This window comes from Acinonyx jubatus, chromosome E1 (genome assembly GCF_027475565.1).
Source record: "Acinonyx jubatus isolate Ajub_Pintada_27869175 chromosome E1, VMU_Ajub_asm_v1.0, whole genome shotgun sequence".
NCBI classification, from domain to species: domain Eukaryota; kingdom Metazoa; phylum Chordata; class Mammalia; order Carnivora; family Felidae; genus Acinonyx; species Acinonyx jubatus.
Genome location: NC_069397.1, coordinates 3,386,655 through 3,414,474, shown reverse-complemented (window position 1 = coordinate 3,414,474; position 27,820 = coordinate 3,386,655). Strand labels below are relative to the sequence as shown.

Genomic DNA, 27,820 nt, shown 5'->3' with positions numbered 1-27,820 from the left:
AGCTGCTGCCTCCCCCCCCCAAAATACTGCTATTTTCATAGTTATTACATTTATTATAAATGTCCAAAAAGGATTATTGAAAGAATGGTGATACAGTATAAAAATACTTAAAATAAATCCAATCCAGGTTTGTATCTTAAAACCTGATTTTACACCGTTTAGATTAAGAAAGGGGCTAAAATCACAGGTTCAGAAACAATTTTTTAAATCACATAGAAATTCTAGGCCTAAATCTTTTCTAGTAAAATTTCCAATCTTGATTAAGATGAATGGTATTGTCAGAAAACCTAAATGCACAGAGTTGACACATGAAGGAGTTCGATACCTACACAATAACTCTGAAAGAAATTGAGAAAAGGATTCCAAAAATAACCTTGAGGAAACGAGCTGAGGTCACTCAGAGATCGGCAGTGGAAGCGGATTCCCAACGAAGCAAGAGGGTGTCATGACTCTCCTGGGTTCTAGGCTCAGATTTTAGCTATAGATTTGCCACTTCCTGATCCGAGGAAGACTCCTCACTGCTCAGAGCCTCTGTTTTCCCGTTCGTAGAATGGGAAGGTTGCACCACCTCATCTCCAGGATGCTTTCCTAGTCACATAGTCTAGAATATGGGTGACTTTGAAAACCAGAAAACGTTACTTTCCAAGCCCGACCATGCATCAGAGTCATCCAGGGGGTGTTTCGTTTCTTGGCCCAATCTCAACGCCGTCTGGAATTGGGCCATAGAATTGTCTGTGTGAGGGAAGCATGCTGATAGCTAATAGATAGCCGTTGCTGAGCACTTATGTGCCAGGCACTTCTCTAAATATTTTCCATTAATTTATCTTCTGGTTTCTCTTCAGATCATGTAAATTTTTCTCCTTTTACCAAACATTTTCCATCAACTCATTGGGTTCAACCTCGAGCTCTAGTAGATCCCAAGAACACATCTGGCATGCCCTGTCCTTTTAGGCGACACCAAATTGGTGATAGACACAAATGCAAATGGGGCATCAAATTTTTATGGCAACATTCGCTCATAGGTGATGTCAAGGTGGTCCAAAATATACTGACTTCTGGATTGCCATCAAAATGCATCCTCTCTGAGGACTTTCGGTCCTCCAAGAGCCCCAGAGATTCTCCACCCCAGCTTAGGAACATTGAGTCAGGGGTGAGGGCTGGCCGACCAACCAATGACTAGGACATGTGACTACACATGAAGTAGCAACTTCCAACAAGATCATGAAGGACAGCAAAGCATTGAATAACCATCCGGAAGGATATTCAAAGGATCTGTCAGGCTATGTAACTACATAAAGGGTCTTAGAACCGTGGAGACCCTTCACCTCTCCCCTAATGTTAACAACTTACATGACAAGGTGAAGTTACCAAAACTTGGAAATGATCATTGGTACAATACTGTTCGCTAAACTGTGGACCTCATTTGGATTTTAGCCACACACCCCCCCGCCCCCGCAATATCATCTTTTAATTCCAGAGTCCCTTCCAGGATCTCACATTGTGTCTAGTTTTTGTGTGTCCTCAATTTCCTCCGATCTGTGGCAGTTCCTCTGGCTTCCTTATCTTTTATGACCTTGACATTCTGGTCAGTACTAGTCGGTGATGTTACAGAATTTCTCTCAGTTGGGTTGTGAATGATATTTTTCTCATGATTCGATTGTGTGTATGCATTTTTGGTAAGAATCCCACAGAAGTGACCTATGTCCCTCTCGGTGCATCGTATCAGGGGATGCATGATCTTCATATGTCTTATTATTGATAATGTTAACTTGGATCATGAGGTTAAGGCAGTGCTGGGTTTCTCCACTGTGAAATTATTATTTTTCCCTTGCAATCAATTAATTTCTCAGAGGAGATACTTTGAGACTATGCAAATATCCTGTCTCCTCTCAGATTTTCATCCACGGATTTTAGCATCCATACTGAGGGCAGTTATTACTGTGGTGTTTGCCTAATGGTGGTTTTGCGTTTCTCTCCCTCTATCCACATTAATTGGAATTCTTTTGTAAAGAGGACCTGTTCCTTCCCCTCCATATTCTCTTATTTATAACATTAGTATACACTCATGGGTATTTATTTCATTCTACGAATTGTAATCCAACACTGTCATTGTTTATTTTGTTGTTCAAATTGCCCTGGCTTTGGCCGTTGGAAGCTCCTTTGAGCTGGCTCCCGTATCCTTCTGACACTCCCGTCCTTTTTCAAGGAATGACTTATATTCTGGCACTGTAAGATGTGCCAGGTTGATCTTGTGTATTTCCTGCCCTGCTCCTAGAATTGGCCATTTCTCTAAGGAGCCCTGGTTCCTTTGAGTGGAGAATGGTATTTAGAAACCAAGACCTGGGTACTGGATGTGCTCATTGTTATTGGGATGTCGTTTCCTGGCTCTCTCAGCAGAGTTAGAAAATATATGTATGCATTTTCCTTTTTTTAATGTTTATTTATTTATTTTGAGAGAGAGGGGGGGGGGGAAGGGACAGGGAGCAAGGGAGAGAGCGAATCCCAAGCAGACTCCATGCTGTCGGCACAGAGCCCAGTGTGGGGCTCGATCTCCTGAATCGTGAGATCATGACCTGAGATGAAACCCAAGAGTCGGATGCTAACCCAGACACCCGTATGTAAGTATGTATGCACTGTAATGCGAATAATGCAAACATACACACATCTTTTTCACTTCTGTATGTATCTCTGTGTTAATACATTAAAAACCACAAGTTCATGCTGATTTCTCCAACTCCGGTCCAGTAAGATTGACTCACCCTAGATTTCCCTCCTTCCTTATTTGTAACTTCTTTCTCCAATAGTGAGAAGCTGGCTCTCATTATCTATGATAGATTTACTTATTTGTTTGGTCACAGCACACACATAAAAGAAGTCTCAGGGTTTTAAACACACGTTCCTACGACAAACAGATTGAATACTTAGAAAACTATGTGCATAGTTCTTTTTGTCTTTAGCCTTGCAGCATCCAGTCAAAATACTATTTTCCAACGTTCCTCAGTTTAATTCTTTCATCCCCCACCCTTTCAGTGCAGTTACGTTACTCACTTATAATGTAGTCAGGTTAATTTGTTTTGTTTGTGTTTTTCACCCCACCTGCCCACCCCCCTTGCAATCCTAGTTGACTAGAGTTATTTATTTAATTTGGCGTAAGTGGACTATCGCTCTGGTTCTAAGAGTCAAAGTGGTACCTAAAAGTACTTCCTCATGCCCCCTCCCCATCTCATTCTCCTCTCCTTTTCACCCTTTCTTAGCCCAGTATTGTTAGTTTCAGGTGTATCCTTCCTGCTTTGGAGACGGGAGGTTTTAAAATTAGGTCACGGAAGAGATTCTGCCTTCAACAGTCACGTGGAGGAGAGTGGGGCTAGAGAAGGGAGGTCAAACCCCAGGGATTGAGAGGAAGGGGAGGGAGGAGAGACCCAGGACCGAAGTGGGCGGGGTCAGTGCAGGACCACATGCCTTGGTGCCTCTCTTATTCCCACCTGTGGAACTAAGACTTCAAAGCATGGGCCTAGAATGTTCCAGAACACCAGGGAAGCAGTGTGGGGTGCCCACCAGTGCCTGGAGGTGCCTGCCTGTCTCCCAGTGAGACGTCGGCCCTCCACCTGTGCTATTCCACTCCGTTTGAGGCATCCCCCGGGAAAAGAAGCCGTCCTCCCTGCCCCGTGTGGGGGCTGCCCCGGGAACGTTGGACCCAGGCAGCACCTTTGACTAGGTCCCCCACATGAGGGAAGATGACCTGTGTCTTGCATCATCGGATCAGGTCAGCATGTGAAGGTGAGTTCTTCCTCTGTGCCCTCTGAGGCCACCCCCCCAACTCCAGGCTTCTCTGTCCTCTCCGGGGTCCCCAGTAGAGACTCATCCTTACCGGCTCGGAAGAGGAACTTGGAGATGGTAGTTGAAGGTTTCAACACCACCCCCCTGGCGGGTGAGCGGACATTCCCTTTACTGGCAGCAGCTGGAATTTCACAACAGATGCTCCTCTCAGCAAGGTGCCAGGGGAAGCCAGGCCTTGCCTGCCAAGTCTCTGAAACAAAGAGGCATCGTCCTTGGGGAGGGAGGGGGTACCACCTTCCTCCCTCTTAATCTCCACCCCAAAGCCACTGGGGTTCTGCTGACAAGTCAGAAGAGACGGCTGACGGCTGACTCATCGGACGGAAATGAGTGTGCTGAAGGTCCAGGTGGCCAGCCACCGTGTGCTGGGTCAACCCCCAGGGCAACTCGGCTGAGGATCCCCGGGCCGAGCTCACACCTCCCTTGACCCCCAGCACCCAGTGCCCCGGGCAAGTCCTGCCTCTTAGAGCAGCGTGGGGCAAGCCCTAGATGGTGTCAGGGTGCCAGGGAGACAGGCACACCGGGAGATCTGCCAGATGCCTCTGGGGACGTCTGGCTCACCCGTGGAGAAGGCCTTGATGGCCTCCAGTGAACAGCCAGGGACACTGAGGCCAGGAGATGGGAGTGTCAGGGGCCTGGAGGAGGGAGGCGGCGTGGGCCAGCAGGCGTCGGAGGGGTGCAGCGAGGGCCCCGGGACACGGGGTGCCGACCCCTGAGGGTAGGTGTGTGTGCAGCAGAAGCAGCGTTGGCCGAGAATGTTCACTTACGTCTCGTGTTTGCATCGTCACAGTGGGACACAACAGGGCAGGGTGACTCATTCCTGCCTCGTGACACAACCCAGCCGTCCCTTGCGGCAGGGACTGGGCGGAGGGGACTTTAAACCCGGTTGGTGTGGTTCGGCGCTTCTCCAGGCTAGAGATCGCTGGCCCCAGTTCAGCAGGGGCAGGGACAGTGTGCCTCTGTGAGTTCTGATCCCCTCTCCAGAGGGTGAGCAGCTGGTGTAGATAGACATGGTGGGCTCGAGATTCCCAGCAACTGGAAATACAGGTTTCTTTTTTTTTTTTTTTTTAATGTTTATTTACTTGTGAGAGAGAGACAGAATGTGAGTGCAGGAGGGGCGGAGGGGCAGAGAGAGAGACACAGAATCAGAAGCAGGCTCCAGGTTCCGAGCTGTCGGCACAGAGCCCGACGCGGGGCTCGAACCCGCAGACCGCGAGATCATGACCTGAGCCGAAGTGGGACGGACGCTTAACCAACTAAGCCACCCAGGGACCCCGGGAATGTAGGTTTCTTAAAGCAAGGTCGTGTTACAGTTCACAGAATCTTCACTTCTGGGTGTAGAAACATGAATTGAGTTTATTTTTCTTCCGGCGACTGGCATCTGACATTGCCGAGGGGGCGGTGCACTTTAGCGGTCAAGGCCAGACTCCCTGGGTTCGCATCCTGGCTTTGCCATCTCCTAACTGTGTGACCTTATGCAAGTTGTCTAACTTCTCTGGGCCACAGATTAGCCATCTCTCCATCCCCCCTCCCTCCAGTCTCCCCCGAAGGTGGTCCAGCCATCAGCCTCTTACCGCTAGGTTGCCCTCACCCCGGTGGGAGCCCTCCAGGGTCAAGGATCAACAAAACAGCTGAAGTCCAGCCTTTGTTGCTGGTACCTCCCTATCCCCACCCCCAAGGAGCTCACGTCTTCTCTCAGCCCTGGCGGGGCTCGCAGGGAGCAGGTGTGCTGGCCGAGTACGATGACAGGAGAGCACAACAGCACATCCCCACCTGGCAAGCATCCAGTCTGAATAAGGGATTCTCTTAATGCCCCTCTGCCCTTGGCCCCGGGCGACAAAGGAGAGCCGACTGGGATGCTGGATAAGCCCCTCGTGTCCTCAGTCTTCCCGTGTTGGCAGGGGCAGGTAGGCAGCTGTGTTAGTTCTGGACGGACCCCTCCCGGCAAGGCCCCCAAGGTGGTGGCTGGGCGCCGTCCCCGCCACTCACCGTGACTCTTATTACAGGAGCAGGTAGGTCATGGATCACCTTTTGTCCCCACAATTCGGGAATACAGAAGTCCCGCCTGACGCCGTGGTCTGTTGATATCCACATTGGTTCTTCCAGCTTTGGCTCCCGCCCCCCGGGCTGCCCCTTACTTACCCTCTCTGGGTGTCAGCTTCCCCTTTTGTGGAATGAAGGGCGTGAGGGGGGTGACCTCTGAACTCCCTCCAAGAACCCACCCTGGCGCTAACGGGGAGAGATTATCCTTCGGGCAAAGGGTCCCTTGCGGACATGTGGGCCAGCCAGCCATGCCCCCAAAGTCATCCTCTGGAAGGTGCCTGATTTTCCAGCTCCTGCAGCAGGTTCTGTTAGCTCTGAATCTGAAGAGCTCTGAGCTGGACGGGGTGTTGTAGTGGGGCTGAAGGTAGAAGGCTGAGGGTGTATGACAAGTACTCGTCCCCAGGAGGCACATCCACGCCGGGGACCAGCACACCGAGGCGAGGGAGGGGCCTGACAGCCTGGAATCGGCCCGGTCAGGCCCAGTGTCAGTGGATCCGCTGCCTGGGCTACCCGTAGAGGAGTCAGCAGACAAAGGTGACTGGGAAAGTTGCCCTGGGAGGGCCCGGGGACAACTTTGGGCTTCCAGATGCTGCTAACGGAAGCACCCAGTGTCCATGGTCCTGAATCACCAGTGGCAGTTTTTCTGAACTCAGTCGGCTACCTCAACAGCCAGGAGGTGGTGGCACCTGGCCCTCGGCTCCGGGGTCTCAGTCCTTGGCAGCCTCCTTCCTGCGCCCAGATGCTGTCTCTTCTTTCTGGAATGTTCTTCCCCTCACTTCTCTCCCAGCTCCCTCATCCAGTTTAAGTGTCCCTTCCGGGAGGCTTCCCAGTGACCCAGAGTGGGCTCCCCCTTTGGCCTGATGCCAGTACCAATCCTTGTTTTTGGGTTTTTTTTTAATTTTTTAACGTTTGTTTATTTTTGAGACAGAGAGAGACAGAGCATGAACAGGGGAGGGGCAGAGAGAGGGAGACAGCCCCATGATGCGTGGCCCACTGGGGACCTCACTGAGGTGAGGTGACGCTGGACAGCTCACAAAGGGACTATGTTCCCTTCGGCCGGCGTGTGGTTCCTCCCAGGCTGGGGCAGTAGGGGGATTATTTGCCTACGCGGGGCCTCCACGCACCTAGTGTTCTGGTCATGCAGCCGGGTCCACGTTAGGACTTCACAGTTTTGCATCTCGTTTGCATGGCTCAGCTCTGAGCTCTGTGCTTCTGCTTGTGGTTTCCTGGTCCGTCTCCAGTTCCACAGAGCCGGACCTCTGCTTCCTCGGCTTCCCTCCAGGACCTGGCCTGACGGGCCAGCTACGGGGTCCGCCCTGAGAGGGGTGAACACAGGAGAGTGTGAGTGTGGCCAGGGCTGTAGCAGGATAGCCTTCGTGTCTCGAAAGCTTCCTTGGCACATCCACCGTGGCATTCTTCCCGACAGCCTTACAGGGTCAGTGCCGTGTTATCCCCATTTTACAGAGAAGTAAACTGAGGTTGGGAAAAGGTAACAAAAGTCTGCCTAAAGTGCGCTGCTAAACAGCAGAGTCATGCTCTGAGTCCGAGTCTGTTGCTGCCAGAAACCGGGTTTATTCACCGTGCTAAACCACCTGCCGTGGCTTCCCGGGGCCCCAGGAGCCCCCACATGTTAGCCAGGAAGCCGCGCTGGCCCCGCTGAGGCTCTCAGCGTTTGGCGCCTCTCATGGCTCCCCACCTGTTGCTAATCAACCTTTTCTTAAAGCCCCTCCTCGGTGGCTTTAAGATTCTGATTTTTCTCAAGGAGTCCCCCTGCCCGCTGGGGTCTGGCTGCTCCCGGGCACTCATGGGGATGCTCGCCACTGCCCGGTGGGCCAGGCGGGCCTCCGTCTCAGCTCACCACCCCTGGCAGCCTGCATCTCTGTGCTGTTGGGCTCCAACAGCTGTAGGCTCTCTGCCTCCACACTGCGCCCTTGGCATTGGGGCCACAGCAGGGCTGATCGGGCCGGGCTGGGAGTGCCTGTGGACAGCCATCTGCTCTGCTGGGCCATTTGCTCCCTAAGCCTGGGGCTCCCCAGACTGACCGGTGTCTGTCCCTCCCACCCCCCCCCATGCAGGCGATGACTCAGGATGCAGCCAGGGGCCACGACGTGCACGGAGGACCGTATCCAGCATGCCCTGGAGCGCTGCCTGCATGGCCTCAGCCTCAGCCGCTGTTCTACCTCCTGGTCAGGTAGGTCTGGGGGAGCAGGGGTGGGGTCCGCGGGGCCCAAGAAAGCCTCAGGGGCTATGGCGAGCACTGGGCAGCTCACAGAAGCCAGCAGGTTGTGGTTCCGAGCCCCTGGACCTCCCGTGGGCTGGACCTCCCGTGGGCTGGTGCTCGGCACAGCACCCGATGGAGAGTAGGCCCTCGGTATATGGCAGTTTGTCTGTGCTCCTGTAACATATTCCTTCTCCCGGGACCGTATCTTGCTTTCTTCCCATGTGCCGAAGTACAACCTTGAAGAAGCTATCAAACCTGCTTAGAAATACAACTACTGATTCCAACAGAGCAGCTAGGCTTTCGTAGATAGCTCTTCCCGGAATGGTTCCCTTGGTTTCTAGATCTTTCCAGATACAGGCCGGGGCAATTGTATCTCTGAAGACTGGGGCCTGCCTGTAATAATTTCTCATGCTTCTAAGATTTTTCACGTCTCGTATCTCACTTGCCTCGCTAACTACGCCATGAGAGAGATATCCACTGCTCCTTGAACACACCCGGTTCCTCCCTCCCTCAGGACCTTTGCACCTGCTTCCTGGAACTCTTCCCTCAGAACTGCCCGTAGCTGGCTCCTTCTCACCCAGGTCTCAGCTCTAATGCCACCGCCTTTGAGAGGCTTTCCTCTGTCTTTGGAATTCAACAGATCTGTATTAAAACTGCCTCTCACTGGCTGCTGTAACCTCACCCCAGTCACTGAACCTCTCACAACTCCACCTGCCTTGTCCGTGAAATAGCAACCACGGGAACCTCTTCCTGAAGGGAGGATAGGAGACTCAGTGGAGATCACGTGAGAACCTAGCATCCTATTGGCCACACTAGGTGGTCAGTAGATGGCAATTTGCTCCCTGTTCACTTCCTACCTAGGTGTTGATGAAGCCTAAGCATATAGAATTGAGGTAGGCGGACGACATCATTAAGGAAAAGAACACAAAAAAGATCTGACTTTTGCAAATTTTCTGAGAACCGATGTCCGCATGAAAACACCGTTTGGGCCTCCCCGACCTTAGAAGGAGCCCCTGCAACATGAAGGCTCCCGGAGCTTGGGCTCCGTGAAATTCGTGGTCGATCCGTTTCCACCCTTACTCCTCTCCCCTCCACTGCACGCATGCGCCCGTGTGCGCGTGCACACACAGGCCGCTAGGACAGCGCCTTTAATCTCTAGGGGTTTACCCTGGCCGAGTGCGGGGAAACAGAGCCTGACAGAGTGCAAAAGTCTGGGGAAGTTACAGAATGACCAAGTGCTCACTGTAGCTTTCAAAAGGTAGATGGATGTAGCTTCCGCCTTCCTCGGCTCCGCGGCCAGGCGGTCCTGGGAAGTCCCAGGGCTGTGGTAGCCTTGGTCTTGCTTCCTGGGGCGGGGCTTGCTGTGGCTCCTCCCCTTATTCTTCCAGCGCCCTCTGCCTCTGCCTCTGCCCTCCTTCCCTGCACCTTGCGTGCTCTGGCACCCCCTATAGGAAACCAGGGGAGCCGGGTTCGTGGAAGAACCGTAGCTCTCCAGAGGCAAGGGGTGCAGACTCCTGGCCCCTAAGGGGGATCCCAGCCCATCTCTGTCTCTTGAGCCATTATCTGCAGGAGTAAAAAGCTTGTCATTGTGTCTTGATGAGGAAGGAGAGAGTTGACTGTTGATTCAGAGCTTTCTCAGACTCTTTAGAAAGGAATACCCCAGGGGTGCCCCTAGGGATTCCCACTTCTCTCCAGACGTAAGCTGAACACCTGCCTCTCTCTCTGCCTTTCCAGCCGGGCTGTGTCTCAACTGCTGGAGCCTGCAGGAGCTGGTCAGCAGGGATCCGGGCCACTTCCTTATCCTCCTGGAGCAGATCTTGCAGAAGACTCGAGAGGTGAGGGCCGGCCTGGGACTGAAGAGTCAAGGGAAAGGTCCCCACGGAGTGTCAGTTCTGGGGTGCCTGGCCCACCGAGGGGCTTGGCAAAGGCGCTGGGAACCCCTGGGCTTTCTGTTCCAGTGGTGCTTGTGAGTGGAAGGCTTCTAGGAAGGGCTGTGGTCCTTTCACCAGGAAGACGAGGACTCGTGAGCCACGGATCTGAGTTTAATTAAGCTGCTTCTTAAGACAGACATGGCTTGTAAGTCCACGTGTTGACTAGAACGGAGAGAGGAGGCTCTCCCGAATTCCTTTCCTCGAAAAGATCCGTAAAAACAGACACAGAGGAGAAAACTGACTAGAAAGGGAAACTGAGACCTTGTCTCACGGCCGGTCCGTAAGAAATAGGCTTTGATGACTTAGAATAGCAGTGTGTTTAAGGGCTCAGCTGGGCTGGGGTTCCAGAATAATTGTGAGTCCCTAAAGAGGATTCTGGCTCTTTTATAAAGAATCCTGTGCTTAATTTTTTTTTTTTTCATTTTTGTTTTAAATATGTAACTGTGTTGGAAAACGTGACTTTCTCAAGCTGTCCCTTGGGAAGTCTTGGCTTCCCAAGACACTCAAGGTTCCAATTCTGGCACCATCATTTACCGGGTACCGTTATACCCTGATCCACAAGCACACCAACTCAGAAGAGCCTAAGCCACCTTTGGAGTGTTTAACTTATAAGCCCAAATATCAACTACCGCGTGACAAGAGGGGAGGGTCTTGTAGAAGGGGCCCAGCAGCAGGTGTATCAGGCACCTGGTCTGTTCGGGGCCAAGAGAAGGAGAATTCTGTTTGAGCCTGCTGAGGCCACCAGGCACGGCACGGTGGTGGGGTCCTCTCTGCACCTTCAACCCCCACGAGTTCCGGAAGGGGCCGAGACCTTTACCATTTGGACCCAAGAATTCTAAATCACATGGGTCAGTAGTGTGGTCAAAAATTGTAATAAGCAGTGCGGGGAAGGCTATAGTGAGACTCGTACTTTCATACACGCAGGGTATTATAACTGGCACAGTCCTTTCGGAAAGCAACTTGGCAACACGTTTCAGAGGTCAGAAAGAGGTTTACAGTCTTTGATCCATCGACTCCACTTCCTGAACCCTAACCTAGATAAATAATCCAAATTACAGAAAAAGTAACGTGCACCAAGTTTTTCATTGCAAAAGTATTTAGGGTAGCAAGAAAATAATGTCATGTGTCCAAAATAATAAATTACGGAGATCTATCAGAAGGAATATTATTACAGGTAATAAAAAGATGGATATTATCCAAAGGTATAAACAGATTTTAATATACAAAAAATTGCATCAGTAAGGTTTATTAAATGATTTAGCAAACATTTACCAAACATTTGGAAAAATACAGAGTGAGATTCCTAGCACATACCATACAGCATACAGAATTCTAAGTGGATTGAAGATTTAAATTTAAGAAAATGAAGCTTCAAAAAAGGAAGGAAATACGAATTTTACATGGTGTTTGCACACAAAAGCAAAAATCCATAAAAGACAAATAAACATTTCTAATATCAGGACATCAGAAGAAAATCTATACAAGTAAGACACACAACAAATTTGAAAAAAGATTTACCACACAAATGAAAAGGAAATGTGTAACCAGGAGCACCAGGAGTGGGGGAAAGGTGGTCTTAGAGATGATGCAGCAGAACAAATTCATTTATAACATTATAGGGTAAAAACATTAGGAGTAAAAACATACACGCTATGATTTCCAAGTACAAAGAGAAAAATGGTGTTAGGATAAGCATTGTCACGTTAGCTGTGGTTGCGTTCATTTGGAGGGGGGATATTGTGAGTGTTTGGGTTTTTTTTAAGTTGTATTTCCCCCATTGTTTCCTTGTGGTTACGTGGCCTGTCACGTAAGAAAAAAAAGAAAGTGCAGAAAAGGAAGCGCTGCTCTGTTCTGCACCTGTGATGAGCCTCACACTGCTTTCCTGTCCTGTCCACAGGTCCAGGAGAAGGGCACCTATGACCTTCTCGCCCCCCTGGCTCTGCTTTTCTACTCCACTGTTCTCTGCGTAAGTTCCGGGGCGGGCTAGCTTGGGGAAGTGAGAGGGGACAGGGAGGGACGGTCTCCATGGGGACAGAGCCCTCACACCTCCGGAGACAACTTAGGGTATCTGTCAAGCCACGCCCTTGAAATGGGTGTCAACCCTCTGGCATCAGAGCAGCCCCCATAACTCCCTGAATGGCTAGAAACAGGCTAAATATACAAAGCCTCTGATGGCATCAGAGCGGCCATCTTGAAAGGCTTCCATAAGTCTGTGCGGATGCCATGGCGCCTGGTGTATCCAGGCTCCCGTGGAGGGGACTGCTGTCGACAGCCTGTTCACGAGCCAGGAAACAGATCCTGCTGAGAGATCTTAGGTCCACCTTATTCTGTACCCCAGGAGTCCGTGTCCCCCGGTGTGATCATCCCGTATTCACCAGACCGGTGGCATCATCAGATGACCGTACGTACATGGAACCAATCCATGCAAAGCATAAACGTTTGCCTCAACGAGAGTATTGAAAGAAAGGTAGTTTAGGCATCGGAGACCATTACCCCAGATGAGTTGCGGCAACGGCACCATTTAGGATGACCCCCAAGGTGACAGCTTTTCAGAGGGGCGCTCTCGTGCATTAGATGTGACGTGTGGTAGAGTCACGGCCCTTACAGTAGAGGTGCCTCTGGGTGCCATCTTTACCATCTGTAAGTCACGCCCTGTGGGTAACTTCCGGTTCTTTCTGCCCTCGTCCTTGGACACACTGCTGCCAGGAGCAGTGTGCCTTCTGCGGAACGTATCAGAAAGGAGCAGGGTGTGTTCTAGAATATCGGTGAGCTCTCTCTTACCCAGACATCTCTGCTTGCCTCTCCCTTTCCATCCCAGACACCACACTTCCCGCCAGATTCAGATCTCCTTCTGAAAGCAGCCAGAACCTACCACCGCTTCCTGACCTGGCCTGTTCCCTACTGCAGTATCTGCCAGGAGCTGCTCACCTTCATTGATGCTGAACTCAAGGCCCCAGGTGAGTGTTGAGGGGGGCAGGTGCACAGGGCCGGGATCTCCCCTTCCTGGTGCACACAGCATCGGATGGCTGAGAGCAGTGAACACAGGAGGTAACTCAAGGAGGAATCCTTAGGGGTTCAAGGCCAGGAGACCCCACTACGTGGTCTTTGCCTGTGCTCTGCTTTGCCAAAGGGTCTCTGAGACTGCCCGGGCCAGACAGAGAAGCCCCCACAATACTGACGACAGGCCTTTGCTTTTTCTCTTTGCCTCAGGATCAAATAGGGAAATGATGTGTGCATAGATTGGGTCCTGGCCAGGGAAGTGGGGGGTGACAGGAACAGGCAGGTTGATGGGTGCCCTGACAGGTGTGGACAAGGGCCTCGTGCTAAGTTTTCACCTGTGGGGTCTGAGAAGTAAGTAGGAATCCTCGCAAAATTGCAAGTGCTATAATAGACATGAAAACAAGGTCCTAGAAAACGGTTACAGAGCAAGAGAAAACCTAATTGGTAAGATTTACTGTGAGGTGGCCTGATAAAGTAATTCATCAACAGCAGTCGCTCAAAACACTGACGTCACATAAACATCTCAATAGATGCCCCTAAAACGTTTGATAGAATTTGACATTCGTTCCTAATATTTAAAACCCCTCTAATACATGGAAACTAGTAATACACGGGAGTGTTCTTAATAAGGTAACAGCCCGCAGCGAAATACTAGAGGCATTTCCATTTAAGTCGATAACCTTTATCTTTGTGCTTACAAGTATTTTTGCCTATGCAAAAAGGCAAAAATAAAGACTACTTCCTCTTTCGGGAAGATAATTTAATTATGCAGAGATCAAACAATTGCTTATCTGTCAAGGCCAAGAGAATCACCTAAAGAACTGTCCAAACTAGTAAACAGGTAGCTAAGAGCTTTTCCATATAATGTCGTTAACCAGTAAGAAAACATAGTTGAGGGGGAAAAAAAGAAAGCAATTTATAATAGCAACTAAAAATACAAAAGAAGAGAGATGTGAGTAACCTACATAGAGAAACAAACTTAACTGAAGGGTAAGTAATTTAAGAGACATGTTGCCAGATTGAATCAATATTGTAGTAACAGCAGGTGTCGTGGAAATAAATGTAACAGTGATTAAAAGAAATACCAACAATATCTTTTAAGATTTAACAAAGTAAAATCTATCTGAGAGAATAAATGCTCTCTGGTAGCATTTATTCATGCATTTATCATGTATTTATGTATTCTTAACAGTATAAGAATGGAGTATTTCCTTTACTAGGTCTGTTACAACTATAACTGTAAGGCTTAAATTATTAAAATAGTGCGCTATTGGTATAAGAATAGATAAGTTAACGGAACAACGTAGAATGGCTAGAAACAGGCTAAATATAGAAAGATTTGTTCTATGACAAAGCGGCATCCTGAAACCAGTGATGAATAAAATCAGTCATTTAATAAATATTATTATTAAAAATGAGTTATAATTCTATCTCAAAAAAATGTAACAATTCTATTTCAAACATAAAATCAATTGCAGGTAGATGAAAGGTTGAAGTGTGGAAAACAAAACCATGAATATCATAGAAGAAAACTAGGTTACATGAACCACCTAGAGTGAATAGATACCAAACATGCCTGCCCCCAAGGAAAAAAATTAGAAAAGGCTGACAGATTTGAGAGCATAAAATTCAAAGCTTTTATGTAGCTATTCAGCCACTAAAGACGTAGATACAGAGTTACCCAGGGCAAAAGATGTTGAGTAACTTGTTGAGTAAAAATGCTGCCCCCCCCCCGAAAACTGTATGTTATAATCCCATTTTTGTTTTTTTCTTTTCTTTTAAGAGAAAATGCATCAGGCCCTATTTAATGCTCGCAGCATTTAATTCTTTTCATACACATTAAACACACGCAGGACAAGAGTACTACGTCTTATTCCCCAGCAATCCGTGGACCCTAGAAAGCTCAGGACTGCAGCTTTGAGTGTAAATTCCTTTGGAGGGACTCCTGACTTCTTTCTGGAATCATCTGATTTGTCTCCTCCTAATCAAGTAGCAGAGCTGTCCTCCCCCAACCAATCAGCTTATCTGTCTTCTTAACCAATCAGTGTATCGCTCTCCTCCCAGCCAATCAGCTGGGCGGTCTTCTCCCAACCAATCAGCTTGTCTGTCTCCTGCCAGCCAATCACCTGACCTCCCTGCCCAGCCAGTCAGCTGTCTGTGGTTACCAAGGCTGGGAGCAGGCACTGGTTAGGCTTGGCCAATGCCAAAGCCCACCTGTTCCTGGGACGTCACCGCATGCCAGAGGCTTGGGTGGAGGAACGAAGAAATCAGGGAGGCCTCAAGGAGAAGGTGCTGTACGAGGAAAGGTAGTCAGGCACACGAGGAATAGACAGCTTGCCAATCTGACTTTCCAAGGCACCCTAAGTGAACAAGCCAGCTTAGGGTCATTCTCTTTCATTCCCTTCTTTCCAACAGCTCCCCCAGACCAACAGATCTGTATTGCTTCTGGGCGTCTTGCCTACGGCCAGAATTCCTTCAACAAGAATGTTGAGCTTTTCTCCCCTTCTCTAATTTAGACAGAAAGGATTTAAAATGCAAACACCTTGGCAGGGCCTTCAGTCGCTAATCAAAGATCTAAGTGACTCTTACTTTGAAATGGATAAGGGAGATGGAGGGCTGTGTCACTTGCACGCTGGAAGACCAGACCGCTTCCCAGTTTCAGGTAGAACCGGCTGACTCTTCTCCCCTGAATGCATGCTATGCCTTGAGATGTTTTGGGGACGCCGCTGAGCAGAGACTGTGTTCTGGGCAGCCCAGCGAGCAGAGGTGGTGTGGAGGGCTGGCTGGGAAGGGTGAAGGCCGGATGCTGGGGACGGCGGGGTTCTACGCCTAGGGGACGAGAGCCAGGCAGAGGAGGAACTGGAGGCAGAGATGGAATGAGGGTTCTTGGACTCCAAGCAAGAGGACCCTGGGAACCCCAGTCACTCACTGCTGAGCACCTTGCCCTCAACAGTGCCCGGGGACCGTGTGACGCCTCCGATGTCCTGGTGATGGCAGAGAAGGCAGATGCCTGGAGAGGCAGTTTATGCCAGGCCACCTGGGCTCACAACTTGTCCCCTTCCAGGGAAAGCAGAACCGAAATAGGAAATCATGAACTCTTTCTCATGGCAGAGAGTCGTTTTCAAGTTAAAAAAAAAACCTAACTTGCGTAAATGTATAGTAAGCCTTCGTGGAAGACACATTGCGCTCGTTACTGAGGGGACCAGCAAGATGGCAGAACTCGTTTAAAGGATGGTATGAGACCCTTGGTTGAGGGAGTTGCTCACAGGGGGCGCCCGGGTGGCTCAGTCGGTGGAGCATCCAACTCTTGATTTTGGCTCAGGTCCTGATCTCACAGTTTGTGAGTTCGAGCCCCGCGTCAGGCTCCGTGCTATCCGCCCTGCTCTCTCTCTGACTCTCTGCCTCTCATAAATAAATAAATAAATAAATAAATAAATAAATAAATAAATAAATAAAATAGATGATAGATAGATAGATAGATAGATAGATAAAGTTTTGAAGACAAGTTCCTCATAGAAGCGAGAATACGTTTGCAAAATTAGATACGAAATTAGTTGAGATGATAGAGGAGGATAACGCCATACCCTGCGGAGTTCTCTTTTCTACCGAACAAAAGCCAGTTCCCTCATCTGATGTCCCCGGGTTCGCCTCTCGTTTCCAGAACCTGAGCCCTGCCTGATTCATCAGTAGCGAAGAGTAAATTAAGCTAAATTACCCTCTCTGCATGACCCTTCACTGGGCTTCTTAGAAAGTGCTTTAGTGAGATTTTCGTTTCGGCCTGTGGGACTATCGTTGCCTGATTCCTGAGTGCCCCCACCTGCCATCCCCCCCCCACCACCGCCCCCAGCTGAGGGAGGCAGTGGGGCGGAGGCCGGAGTGGAGGCCACGGGAGAAGCTGAGGCTGAACCACTCAGCAGAGTCACCAGTACTTGGTCTGAGGCCACCGTGGCCTCACATCCTGGAGCTGTGAGGCCTTTGGCAAGACATTTCTTTAATTTATAGGAGCTTTTCTCTTTTTTTTTTTTTTAACCTCATCTGTAAAATGGGAGTATAATAATGCCTCCTCCCTTAGAGCAATTTGAAGGTGAATGCTGGCCTCCGTGGATCTCACATTGCTGGGGACAGTAAGGATGGGGCAGCGGTACCTTGAGAGACAGGTCCTGATCAGGTTACGGGGAGAAGATGACGGGACCATGGGCCCTTCACCCAAGGAGCCGTATGGAGCCAGTTGCCATGGCGATGAGTGAAACAGCCGATCCTGCTTTGATGTGGCTGGGTGGTGGAGGAAGTGGGCAGGTTATCAAGCCTTCGGGCCTCCCCCTTCTTCCTGACTCCACCCCAATAGGGTGGCCTGGCTGCCTCCACTCTGGGGGTGGCAGGAAACCTCACGTCAGTGCCACCGGGTCCTGCCCACCGCAGCCCCTTGGATTCAGCCCACATGTTTGTCAAATATTTACTCCAAGCCCCCGCCAGCTGTGTAGACCACACCGCTCGCCTGCAAAGAATGTATCTGTAATCCCGAGGGGCGACAGGGGGCATCATATGTGTGAGTCACTGTGCAGCTTTCAAAGCCCACAGACCTCGGTGGCTGCACCTCCCTTCCCCCGATCACAGCCCTAGGGGGTGCAGGGAAGAGTAGTACTATTCCCACGTCAGACCTGAGAAAACGGAGACTCAGAAGTTTCATGTTTCTTGCTGTAAAGTCGGGTGTGAGGGAAGGAGGAACATGGGCGGGCTGTGGTATGACCTACGCTTTGTCACTTACTAGCTGGTTTCCTCGGACAGGTGACGGGAGCTCTCTGAGCCTCCCGGTCAAAAGTAGGATCGTGGGGCGCCCGGGTGGCTCAGGCTCAGTCGGTTCAGCGTCTGATTCTTGGTTTTGGCTCAGGTCATGATCTCACAGGTCGTGGGATCGAGCCCCGTGTCGGGCTCTGCACAGACAGCTCGGAGCCTGCTTGCAATTCTCTCTCTCTCCCTCTCTCTCTGCCCCTCCCCTGCTCAAGAACATTCTCTCTCTCTCTCAAAATAAATCAACACTAAAAAAAAGTAGGACCATCATTGTCGATGGTGATGATGATGATGGCGATGGTTGGATTGGTCTCATCCTCAGGAACCTCCCCCCCACCCCGACCTGGGTATTTACTATTATTCCCACCTTCCAGAGGATGAACCTGAACTCCAGACATTGCCTACGCTCACGTAGCTGACAAGAGCTCTACTCTCTTGAAGCTATGTCTGTTTGATTCCCAAAACCATATCCTTCGATGCCAGCAATGCATTCTCACATCTGCATAGAGCTATTTCTATGCCAAGAGGCACAGGCAGACCATTGTGCGTGACTGGAAAATCCTGGGCTGTCCCAGCTGCCATTTTTTTTTTAATGTGTATTTACTTTTGAGAGAGAGAGAAACAGCACACGAGCAGGGGAGGGGCAGAGAGAGAGGGAGACACAGAATCAGAAGCAAGCTCCAGGCTCTGAGCTGTCAGCACAGAGCCCGATGTGGGGCTTGAACCTGTGACCACGAGATCATGACCTGAGCCAAAGTCGGACGCTTCACCGACTGAGCCGCCCAGGTGCCCCATCCCAGCCACCGTTTTGTAAGCACTTTCCTCCCTGGGCCATTTCTCCTGCTGCCTTTGACCTTCTATCAAAGCAGGTACAAACCTGGGCTCGATCACCTCTGCCCATCAACTGGTAGCAGGTGAATTCTGAATATTCTTCAGTGGCAGTAAGTCTCCCTTGGGATCTTAGTGATCATAGACATTTATATTTCATACTTTTTTTAAGTCCCTGATGATGGAATAAAAGGCATAGATTCCTTGAAGCAAAGTCAAACATCGTTGACTAGCGGGTGGGGGTTTTAGTCACAGAACATCTCACCCCCAAATGCACAGGTGTCCCAGGAGAAACTGAGGAACCATTACAGGGTAGAGGAGGCTAGGCTACAGGCAGTGTGGGACTCTGGATAGGATCCTGGAACCGAAAGACAACATCATGGCCAAAGATAGACTTCTTGTATCACAGAGTCACGGGGGAGAGATGTTGGGAAAGGAGGGAGCAGCTGTTCCAGAAACCACAGGGCGTGATGAGTTAGAAGTAAGCTGGTTGCCCAAAACAGAAACCCCAGAATAATAGTTGTGGCAACTCAAAGGGGTTTATTTTTTTTTTCTTACATTAAAAAAAAAAAAAATCCCAGTGGAAGGCAGCCCAGGGTTGGCACAGGGCTGAACATTCCAGAATCATTTCTTTTTTCTGTTTCACCATCCTTAGCAGGAAACATTGCCCTCGGTGTCACTTCTTGGTCTAATGACCGCAGGAGCTGTGGCCATCATGTCCCCATTCCAGTTAACAGAAAGGAGGAAAGGGAGGTTGCAAAATGGGGTCTTCCAGAAGCCCCCACCCAACACCTGCAAGGGAGGTCAGAAAATGTGATCTATCAACCTGTGCCCTTTGGTGAAGAAGAGGGAAGTGTGTTGGGGAGATGCGAACAGGTCCCCGCCATGTGTGACCCACGAGTAAGTGTGGCCCGGTGGAGCCGGACTGGGCCTGTCGGGGGGCGGAGACCACCGGCTGGGGCAGCAGGGTCACCACGCCTCACTCCCCCCAGGCCTGGTGGCCCTGCAGAGCTGGAGGGCATCCCGCAGGCATCTCCGTGGGTTCCTCCAGACTCTCTGTAGAACGAACCAAGGACCTGAGTCCCGGTGACTCCGTGAAACCAGGTGGGGCTTGCTCAGGGGCTCCTTGTATGCATGCAAGGCCTTTGAGCTTTCTTCCATAGCAAAAGGAATGTGTACGGAAGGGTCAAGAGACCTCACTTGGCTGTGTGTTCTGAGGTCGGGGTGGGGGGGGGGGGTACTGTCGGGGGGTGAGTGATGTCTCCACTACAGCATTTCACTGGGGGGCCTGCAGGGGGCCAGGAGGGGAGCTGGCCTCTGTTACTCACCCAAGTGGCCACCAGATGGTGTCCCAGGTCCCGATGGCAGTAGCCTCCGTTTCAGGGACTTTCCCATCAAAATAAGCATAACTTCAACCTCTGAACATGTGACAGTTACCGAAGAGAAACATCAAACAAAAGGCCCCAAATCAAAACAGTTAGGTCCTAAATTAGAATAGCATGAACTAGTAACTTTCCACCATTGATGACACAAAAATCGTGGCCTTTCTGTTTACAGCTGTCTCTGACCCCGGTCTTGGCTTTGCACCTATCCAGGGGGATTGCCTTCCTCCTCCCGGCCCACACCCAGTCGCAGAGGGGCCTTGCCCCCTGACAGGGGCCCCCTTGAGGCTGCCTACCCCCCTGAATCCCAGCCCCTGCTTCTGGTGCCCTTGTCGGTGAGGAGGGCCAGTGTTGTTTAACCTTACTGTGCTGGATACACAACCGAATCCTTACTCTCAAGGCTCTGTTTTCCAGCCGCGGACCTGGGTCAGGTCGCAGGAGAAAAGGAGAGACTTTGGGCTGATGAGGCAGATGAGGCTGGAGAGAAAGGCTTGGGGGTGGGGGTGTTGTGGCCAGGGGCAGGGACAGGACCCAGCCTGGGAGGGACAGGGTCAGGGAGACCCACCTGTCCTAAGAGCCCGTGGGAAGCCAGGCAGGGGCGCGGAGGGCCATTGGAGACCCAGCTGGGGGCCTGCACACTCTTGGGAGGGCCCCCGTGCCTCCAGATGGCCAGAGAACTCCTAGGTGACAGCAGGCCGGCCGCCTCGCAGCCTCGGACCCTGTGCCCACCGTCTCAGAGGAGCGGATCTGCACGGGGCCTGAGTCTCGTCCCCAGGCCCCCGACTTCCTTGGCCAGCGTGGGGTCACAGCAAGGCACGATAAACCTACCGACTCTTGTTTGTTTTGGCAACAGGAATCTCCTACCAGCGGCTGGTGAGGGCCGAGCAGGGCCTGTCCATCAGGAGTCACCGCAGTTCTACCGTGTGAGTGCTCTCGAGGGGGGTCCCACATTCCCACACCCATGCCACCCCCCCCGTGCATCTGGCTTTCCCTCCATCACTGCACCCCCAAATCCCCAGCCACCAACAAAGCCTTCAAGAGGACCAGGAACCCCTTGGGATAGCTGGTGATGTTTGGTACATAGGTTTGTTTCTCTGGGCTGAGAGGCTTTCCTCAGATTGCTAAACAGCTCTGAGACTTAAAAACAAAACAAACATTAAAAACCACCCGCATCAATCATGCCAGGTACAGGGCAAGGATAACCTCGCTCTACCCCCCGTTTTCAGATGAGGAAACTGGAGGTCAGAGAGGCCAAGTGACTTCCCGAAGGTCACACAGCTACTGAGTGTCTGAGCCAGGATTTAAACCTCGGTCTTACTCAAAAGCCCACGAGCTTTCTACGATGTATTTCCTCCTGTTACTAAAATAACATTTTCCAGGGCACCTGGGTGGCTCAGTCGGTCAAGTGTCTGACTCTTGATCTCGGCTCAGGTCATGATCTCACGGTTCCAAGAGTTCGAGCCCCGCGTCGGGCTCTGCACTGACAGCACGGAGCCTGCTTGGAATTCTGTCTCTGTTTCTCTCTCTCTCAAAATAAATACACTTTTAAAAATATTAATAAATAGCATAGCATTTTCCAAACCATTTTGACTAGGACCTACCATAAAAAAAATGCATTTTATTTATTTATTTATTTATTTATTTATTTATTTATTTATTTATTTTTAAGTCATCTCCACACCCAACGTGGGGCTCAAACTCACAACCCTGAGATCAAGAGTGCTGTGCTCCACTAACTGAGCCAGCTGGGCGCCCCTAAAAAAAATGCATTTTATATGGAAGCCTGCTGTACACACACACACACACACACACACACACACACACACACACACACTGAAACAAGCTTTAAAAAGTGAAACTCACAAGGCGCCTGGGTGACTCAGTCGGTTGAGCATCCGACTTCAGCTCAGGTCACGATCTCGTGGTCCATGAGTTCGAGCGCCATGTCAGTCTGTGGGCTGATGGCTCAGAGCCTGGAGCCTGCTTCCGATTCTGTGTCTCCCTCTCTCTCTGCTCCTCCCCCGTTCATGCTCTGTCTCAAAAATAAATAAATGTTAAAAAGTGAAACTCACCCCTACCCCCTAGGATGGGCTGTGTCTCAGTCTATTCTATTTTATTTAAAAGGCAGCTGTGATTGTGATCCCCCAGAATGATTCCATTATCCACTCACGGGTCCCGGCCGGCCAAGCATGTGGCTGCCGTTTCACCCGAATGCTCGAGAGCCCAGAGACCCCGGCCCTCTCACCCCCAGCGCCAGGGGCTCACTGCACATTCACACCGTAGAGCAAACACCTATGAGTTCCTTCTAATAAAAACAGACAAAACAAGCTCGAGGCAGGCTTTGGGAGAGGCAGAAAGGATACAAAAATGCTTCCGTGTCGTGAGTAAACAACGCTTACCCGGGGCTGATCACCAACCCCTCTGCACTTACCGAGCTCCGGGCACTGCGGGAAGTAAAGCATACTATGATGTCCAAGTGTCACATCGGCCCCTGGAGAAAGGGATTTGTCAGATCTGGGGCCCAAAGAGGTTAGCAGGAGGAGCTTAGAACAGAGTGGTGGTCTCGCCGTCGGCAGGAGGGAACAAGCGGGCGGAGAGAGCGTGTGCCCGGCTGGTCCCATCCGAGGACTCAGCACGGGTCTCTGGAAGGAGTGATCAAGCGCTCAGTGAAGGAGGGTGGCCCAGTCACTCATGCAGGCCTGCCCCCTTCTCCTTACCAACAGAGAAACTGACATTAGTTTCCCCCTTGCACGATGGGTGCTCTGGCAGAGCCCGGTCCCAACGGCACCTGCTTCTCTGCGCCGGGTTTAAACACCACGCAGGCCAGTGAGGACGGGAGCCGTGCGGGCAGGCCATCCTGAAACATCTACAGCTGGGACAACCGGGATGGCTCCAACACACTTGGAGAAAATGCAGCGGCGGGCGGTTGGTGCGGGTGAAGTGAGAGCAGTCACCTGCGGTTAACTGTTAACTGAGTGACTGACACCTTGAGGGTTCGCTTGGGTGTGGCTGAGATTTTCCATGACGAGCAAACGTAAATGCCGGCTCGGAGCCCAGGGTCAGGCGACAGGACACGCACAGGTGGCTAGGCACACGCTCCCCTCCCATCCCCGTGAGACCCTGGGAGGTGGCTCTCCCAAGTTCAAGAAGAAGTTCCACTTGCAAAGGGTCTTTGAAAATACTGGCTGCAAACTATCAAAAGCAGACCGTAAGCTTTCCCCTTGGAACTGGGACCCTTGAGCCCCCGGCCCGGCTCCTGGCCGCAGGCCCTGCCAGGCGAGCTCTGAGGACCGCCAGACGCCAGACGTGAGGTGCGTGGCTGTGCTGCCCTCCCCACAGCACCGTCTCTGTGTCCCCAGCACCGTGCTGTTGTTGAACCCGGTGGAGGTTCAGGCCGAGTTCCTCGCCGTGGCCAATAGGCTGAGTGCACCCGGCCACTCGCCCCACAGCGCCTACACCACGCTGCTCCTTCACGCCTTCCAGGCCACCTTCGGGGCCCACTGCGACCTCCCAGGCCTGCACTGCAGGCTGCAGGTATGTGCCCCGGGGCCCCTGGGGTTTATTTAGCATCACTCCCCTCCCATCAGAGCGGAGTCCCTCTCTGGCTCTGTCCTGGTGCTGCCATCTCCCGGGTACGCCGGCCTCCCCCACCCGTACCAGCCCGGCCCCTTCCCCTCTCTGGGCCGCAGCGATGAGCTCGGGACTAGCACTCCCCGCCCGCCCAAGTTGGCGGTGCTCTGGCCCTGGTCTGGGCCTTTCTCTGGCGCCCGTGTCTCGAGAAGAGGAGCCCCGGGCAGGAGGCCCGGCTCCCTGGCCAGCTGTGAGTGCAGGTGGGTGACGAGGCAGGGAGGAGGCTGGTGGGTGCTGCCATCGGTGAGACCCCAGGACCTGGAGGAGTGGGACCGGCGAGCTGTGGTTCGGCAGCAAGCCCGTCTGCCCCTGGGGTTTCAGTCCAAGAGCCTGGCCGAGCTGGAAGACATCTTCACGGAGACCGCGGAGGCACAGGAGCTGGCGTCCAGCATCGGGGACGCGGCCGAGGCCCGGCAGTGGCTCAGGACCAAGCTGCAGGCGGTGGGAGAGAAAGCCGGCTTCCCTGGTGTCTTAGGTGAGGCTCTTGGGAGAGCTGGGCGCGTCTTCCCCACGGCCAAGTGAGCATCCCAGCCGGCCGGTGGGTCTGCTCCATAGAGTCCTTCGGGGACCCCCGGCTGTCGTTACCCTGGTGTTAGGGCTGGCCGGCCGTGGCAAGAGAGAAAGAGAGTGCTACCTGGGGGCGGGCGGCTTCGTTTTCCCACCAGAGATCACGCAGAAGGATGCAGTCCTCACGGGTCCCTTTGGAGGCCACGCCTCGCCCCCAAGGAGCCTAGAAAACATCCTTTCTGCAGCTCCGCCCCTTCCAGGAGAAGGGACACGGTCTTCTGTCACCCACGCCCGATGAGACAGTGCGCTTGTGCTCCCGTTCGGGCCCTGTCAGGGGAGGCTCGGAGGCTGAGTTGGCCGCATCCGCACAGCCTGTAAAAAGGCCTGGCACCTACCTGGGCTGCTTGAACGGAGGGTCCTCGGGCTGCGAGCCAGGTGTCCCAGCTTCCCACTGAGTCTCGTGTGGCCCATGCTGGCGTCTTGTCTGAGACCCTTGCAGCCCTCACCGCCTGTCCCCCTGTCGTTACAGACACGGCCAAACCCGGCAAACTCTGCACCATCCCCATCCCGGTGGCCAGGTGCCACACCTACAACTGGAACCAGGACAGCTTCGGTGAGCCCCCGGTTGGGGCCCTCGCTCCCGCCCGCTCCCGTCCCCCAAAGCGGCCAGGGCGCTTCCTGTTCCCGGGTCTGTGCACCCGCCTCCCACCGGCCCCGCCAGCTGAGCAGAGCAGGGGGAAGCGCTGAAGTCCCGGGCTGGCCTTTAACCTCCCTTCCGCCCTCTTCTCCTCCGGGCCAGTCGGCCTGAGCCTGTCGCCCGTCCCCAGGGTGTGCGAGAGGCCTTGCAAGGGCCCAGACACCCAGACGGTGCCTCCCCTTGCAGACGTCCTGCAGGAAATCCTGCTCCAAGAACAGGAGCTGCTCCAGCCAGGGATCCTGGGGGACGAGGAGGAGGAGGAGGAGGAGGACGACGACGACGACGACGACGACGACTTGGAAACGGAAGGGCGTTGCGCCCAGAGGGACTCCCTGCTCTCCACCAGCTCTGCGGTCTTCCACGACTCCACCCTGTCCCTTGCCTCGCCCCAGGCCTCAGGGCCCACCCTGTCCCGCCAGCTGCTGACCTCCTTCGTGTCAGGCCTCTCGGACGGCGTGGACAGCGGCTACGTGGAGGACAGCGAGGACAGCTCCTCCTCGGAGTGGCCCAAGAGGCCTGGCGGCCAGGGGCGCCGGCTCCACCGCCGGCCGGGGCAGAAGTTCAACAGGATCTATAAACTGTTCAAGAGCACGAGCCAGCTGGTGCTGCGGCGGGACTCCCGGGGCGCGGAGGGCGGCGCGGACGCAGCCCTGCCCCTGCGGCGGGCGGGGAGCCTCTGCGGCCCCCTGGACGTTGCGGCCCCGCCGCCGGCCTCCCGGCCCCAGCGCTCCCGCTCTCTGCCGCAGCCCAAGCTCAGCGCCCAGCTGCCCAGCTGGCTCCTGGCCCCCGCCTCCCGCCACCAGCGCCGGCGCCCCTTCCTGAGCGGGGATGAGGACCCCAAGGCGTCCACGCTCCGCGTCGTGGTCTTCGGCTCCGATCGCATTTCGGGGAAGGTGGCTCGGGCCTACAGCAATCTGCGGTGAGAGCGGGGGCGGGGGTGCGGGCGCCGGGACGGGGGGGTGGGGGGGGGCCGGGCTGCGGGCTTAGGGCTCTTAGGGTCCCCGCTTCTTACCACCTTCTTCCTCTGCCAGGCGGCTGGAGAACAACCGTCCCCTCCTCACGCGGTTGTTCAAACTCCAGTTCTTCTACGTGCCCGTCAAGCGGGGCTCCGGCGCCTGCCCCAGCCCTGCGAGCCAGACGCCCCCACTCCCCGCGGACTCCCCCAGGCAACCCAGCCCTGCAGTACGTCCCCAGCCCCGCGCCACGCGCCGTGGGGGCGCAGAGTGGGCGCCATCCATCGCCTGTGCCTCGAGGGGCACCTCGTTCTGCGCGAGCCTCGCTCCCAGGAGCGGCCCCCGCCCTGCGCTTGGGGGCGGCCCTTCGCCGCGTGACGTAGACTAAAAGCTGTTAGACTCCTCTCAGGGCCGGTGGGGGGAGGCTCCGCTTGGGGCCGCGGAGGGCGTGGGGGGTTCGCAGGGCCGCGGCGCAGGGACTGACCCTGGACCCTCCCCCAGGAGCTGGAGAGCACCAATGATATCTCCCACTACCTCGGCATGCTCGACCCCTGGTACGAGCGCAACGTGCTGGGTCTCATGCACCTGCCGCCGGAGGTCCTGTGCCAGGTCGGTGGCCCCCGCGGGGCGGGGGGAGTGGGGGCACCTGCTGGAGGCCCCCTGGTTTGGGGTTGGGGGGATCCAGCCTGGAGCCTCCAGGGAGGACCAGGAGGTCCTTGGAATTGAGCAGGAAGGGTGGGACGGAGGCTGGGCTGTGGGTGTCCCCACCCCCCCGGAGCATTCTGTGTCCTGCCGGCCACCTGCCACTCTGGCTCCGCCCCCCACCCGCAGCAGTCTCTGAAGGCTGAATCCCGGCCCCTGGACGGCTCCTCTGCCCAGCTGCCCATCCTGGCGGACATGCTGCTCTACTACTGCCGTTTCGCCGCCCGGCCCGTGTTGCTGCAGGTCTATCAGACGGAGGTGAGCCCCGCCCCCCGCCGCCGGCGCCCCCCCCCCCCCCCCGCCCCCTGCCCTTGCAGCCTGCTGCCTCGAGCAGAGGGGGGCGGGGGCTGCCCTCTGATGCCGCCCCTGCTCTCTGCAGCTGACCTTCGTCACCGGGGAGAAGATGACAGAGATCTTCCTCCACTCCCTGGAGCTGGGTCACTCTGCCGCCACACGTGCCATCAAGGCTTCCGGTGGGTGCCGCCTGGGTGCCAGGGGGGACACGGGGTCGGCGAGGGGCCCCCCGAGACGAGTGGGAGTGACGGTCTGTCTGTGTGTTACAGGTCCTGGCAGCAAGCGCCTGGGCATCGATGGTGACCGGGAGGCCATCCCTCTAACACTACAGATTATTTACAGCAAGGTGAGGCCGGTGCTGGGGGCCCGGGCCTGCTCCTGCCCCTGCTTCACCCAGAGGCAGCCCCCTGTGTTCCTGGGCCCCAGTCTTTCAGCGGGGAGAAGGGGAGGGGGTGGACATCCTTCTCCCCTCCAGTGTTCTCTCCCCCCACCCCCCCGCCCCCACCCCCCAGATGTGCTCAGCAGCTCCCAGCTGCAGGGCTGAGGGTGAGAGGGGCAAGGGTGCAGTGTCCAGAGGGAGAGCCCAGGGTCTGCAGGGCTGGGGTGCCCCGCGGGGTGTGTGGGAGCTGGGACCCGTGTCAGAAGGGAACCATAGGATTTGTGGGGTGCAGGTGGGAGGAGTGGCATGGGTCTCTGAGCATCACACCCGGGGTACAGGCCACGAGAACCTTGACTTCAAAGTGGGGACACCCCCCCCCACCCTCTTTCCTTCCTTCTTTCTTAACTTTCGCCATTCGAAAGATACTCATTTAGCCCCTACTCATGCTGAGCTCTGCTGGGGAGGGGAGACAGTGGTGAGCAGAGAAGGCTAGGCCTTCTCTGCGACTTGCCTGGAGGAGCAAGACAGGAAACAGAAATGGCCAGGAGAGTATCAAAGAGCGGGGAGGGGTGACAAGGCAGTAAAAGGGTTGATGGGACAGTGATGCTGAGGCCACTTACGTGTGGCGGCC

General features: G+C 53.7%; 1 protein-coding gene across 5 annotated transcripts in view; it reads left to right on the top strand.

Annotated features, from left to right (window-relative positions):
• Positions 1–27,820, top strand: part of PIK3R5 (phosphoinositide-3-kinase regulatory subunit 5) — a 69,826-nt gene that overhangs the window by 37,755 nt on the left and 4,251 nt on the right. For 4 of the 5 annotated variants that reach the window (XM_027047687.2, XM_053211567.1, XM_053211566.1 and 1 more), the window contains 14 exons: positions 7,953–8,068; positions 9,833–9,933; positions 11,927–11,995; positions 12,848–12,986; positions 20,881–20,950; positions 23,387–23,561; positions 23,979–24,132; positions 24,694–24,777; positions 25,048–25,780; positions 25,893–26,043; positions 26,316–26,423; positions 26,646–26,774; positions 26,896–26,989; positions 27,080–27,156. In XM_027047687.2, the coding sequence (XP_026903488.1) occupies positions 7,966–8,068; positions 9,833–9,933; positions 11,927–11,995; positions 12,848–12,986; positions 20,881–20,950; positions 23,387–23,561; positions 23,979–24,132; positions 24,694–24,777; positions 25,048–25,780; positions 25,893–26,043; positions 26,316–26,423; positions 26,646–26,774; positions 26,896–26,989; positions 27,080–27,156 (2,187 nt within the window). In that variant the 5' untranslated portion in view covers positions 7,953–7,965. The remainder of the gene's footprint in view (positions 1–7,952; positions 8,069–9,832; positions 9,934–11,926; positions 11,996–12,847; positions 12,987–20,880; positions 20,951–23,386; positions 23,562–23,978; positions 24,133–24,693; positions 24,778–25,047; positions 25,781–25,892; positions 26,044–26,315; positions 26,424–26,645; positions 26,775–26,895; positions 26,990–27,079; positions 27,157–27,820) is intronic. The other variant, XM_027047691.2, reaches the window with a different exon arrangement.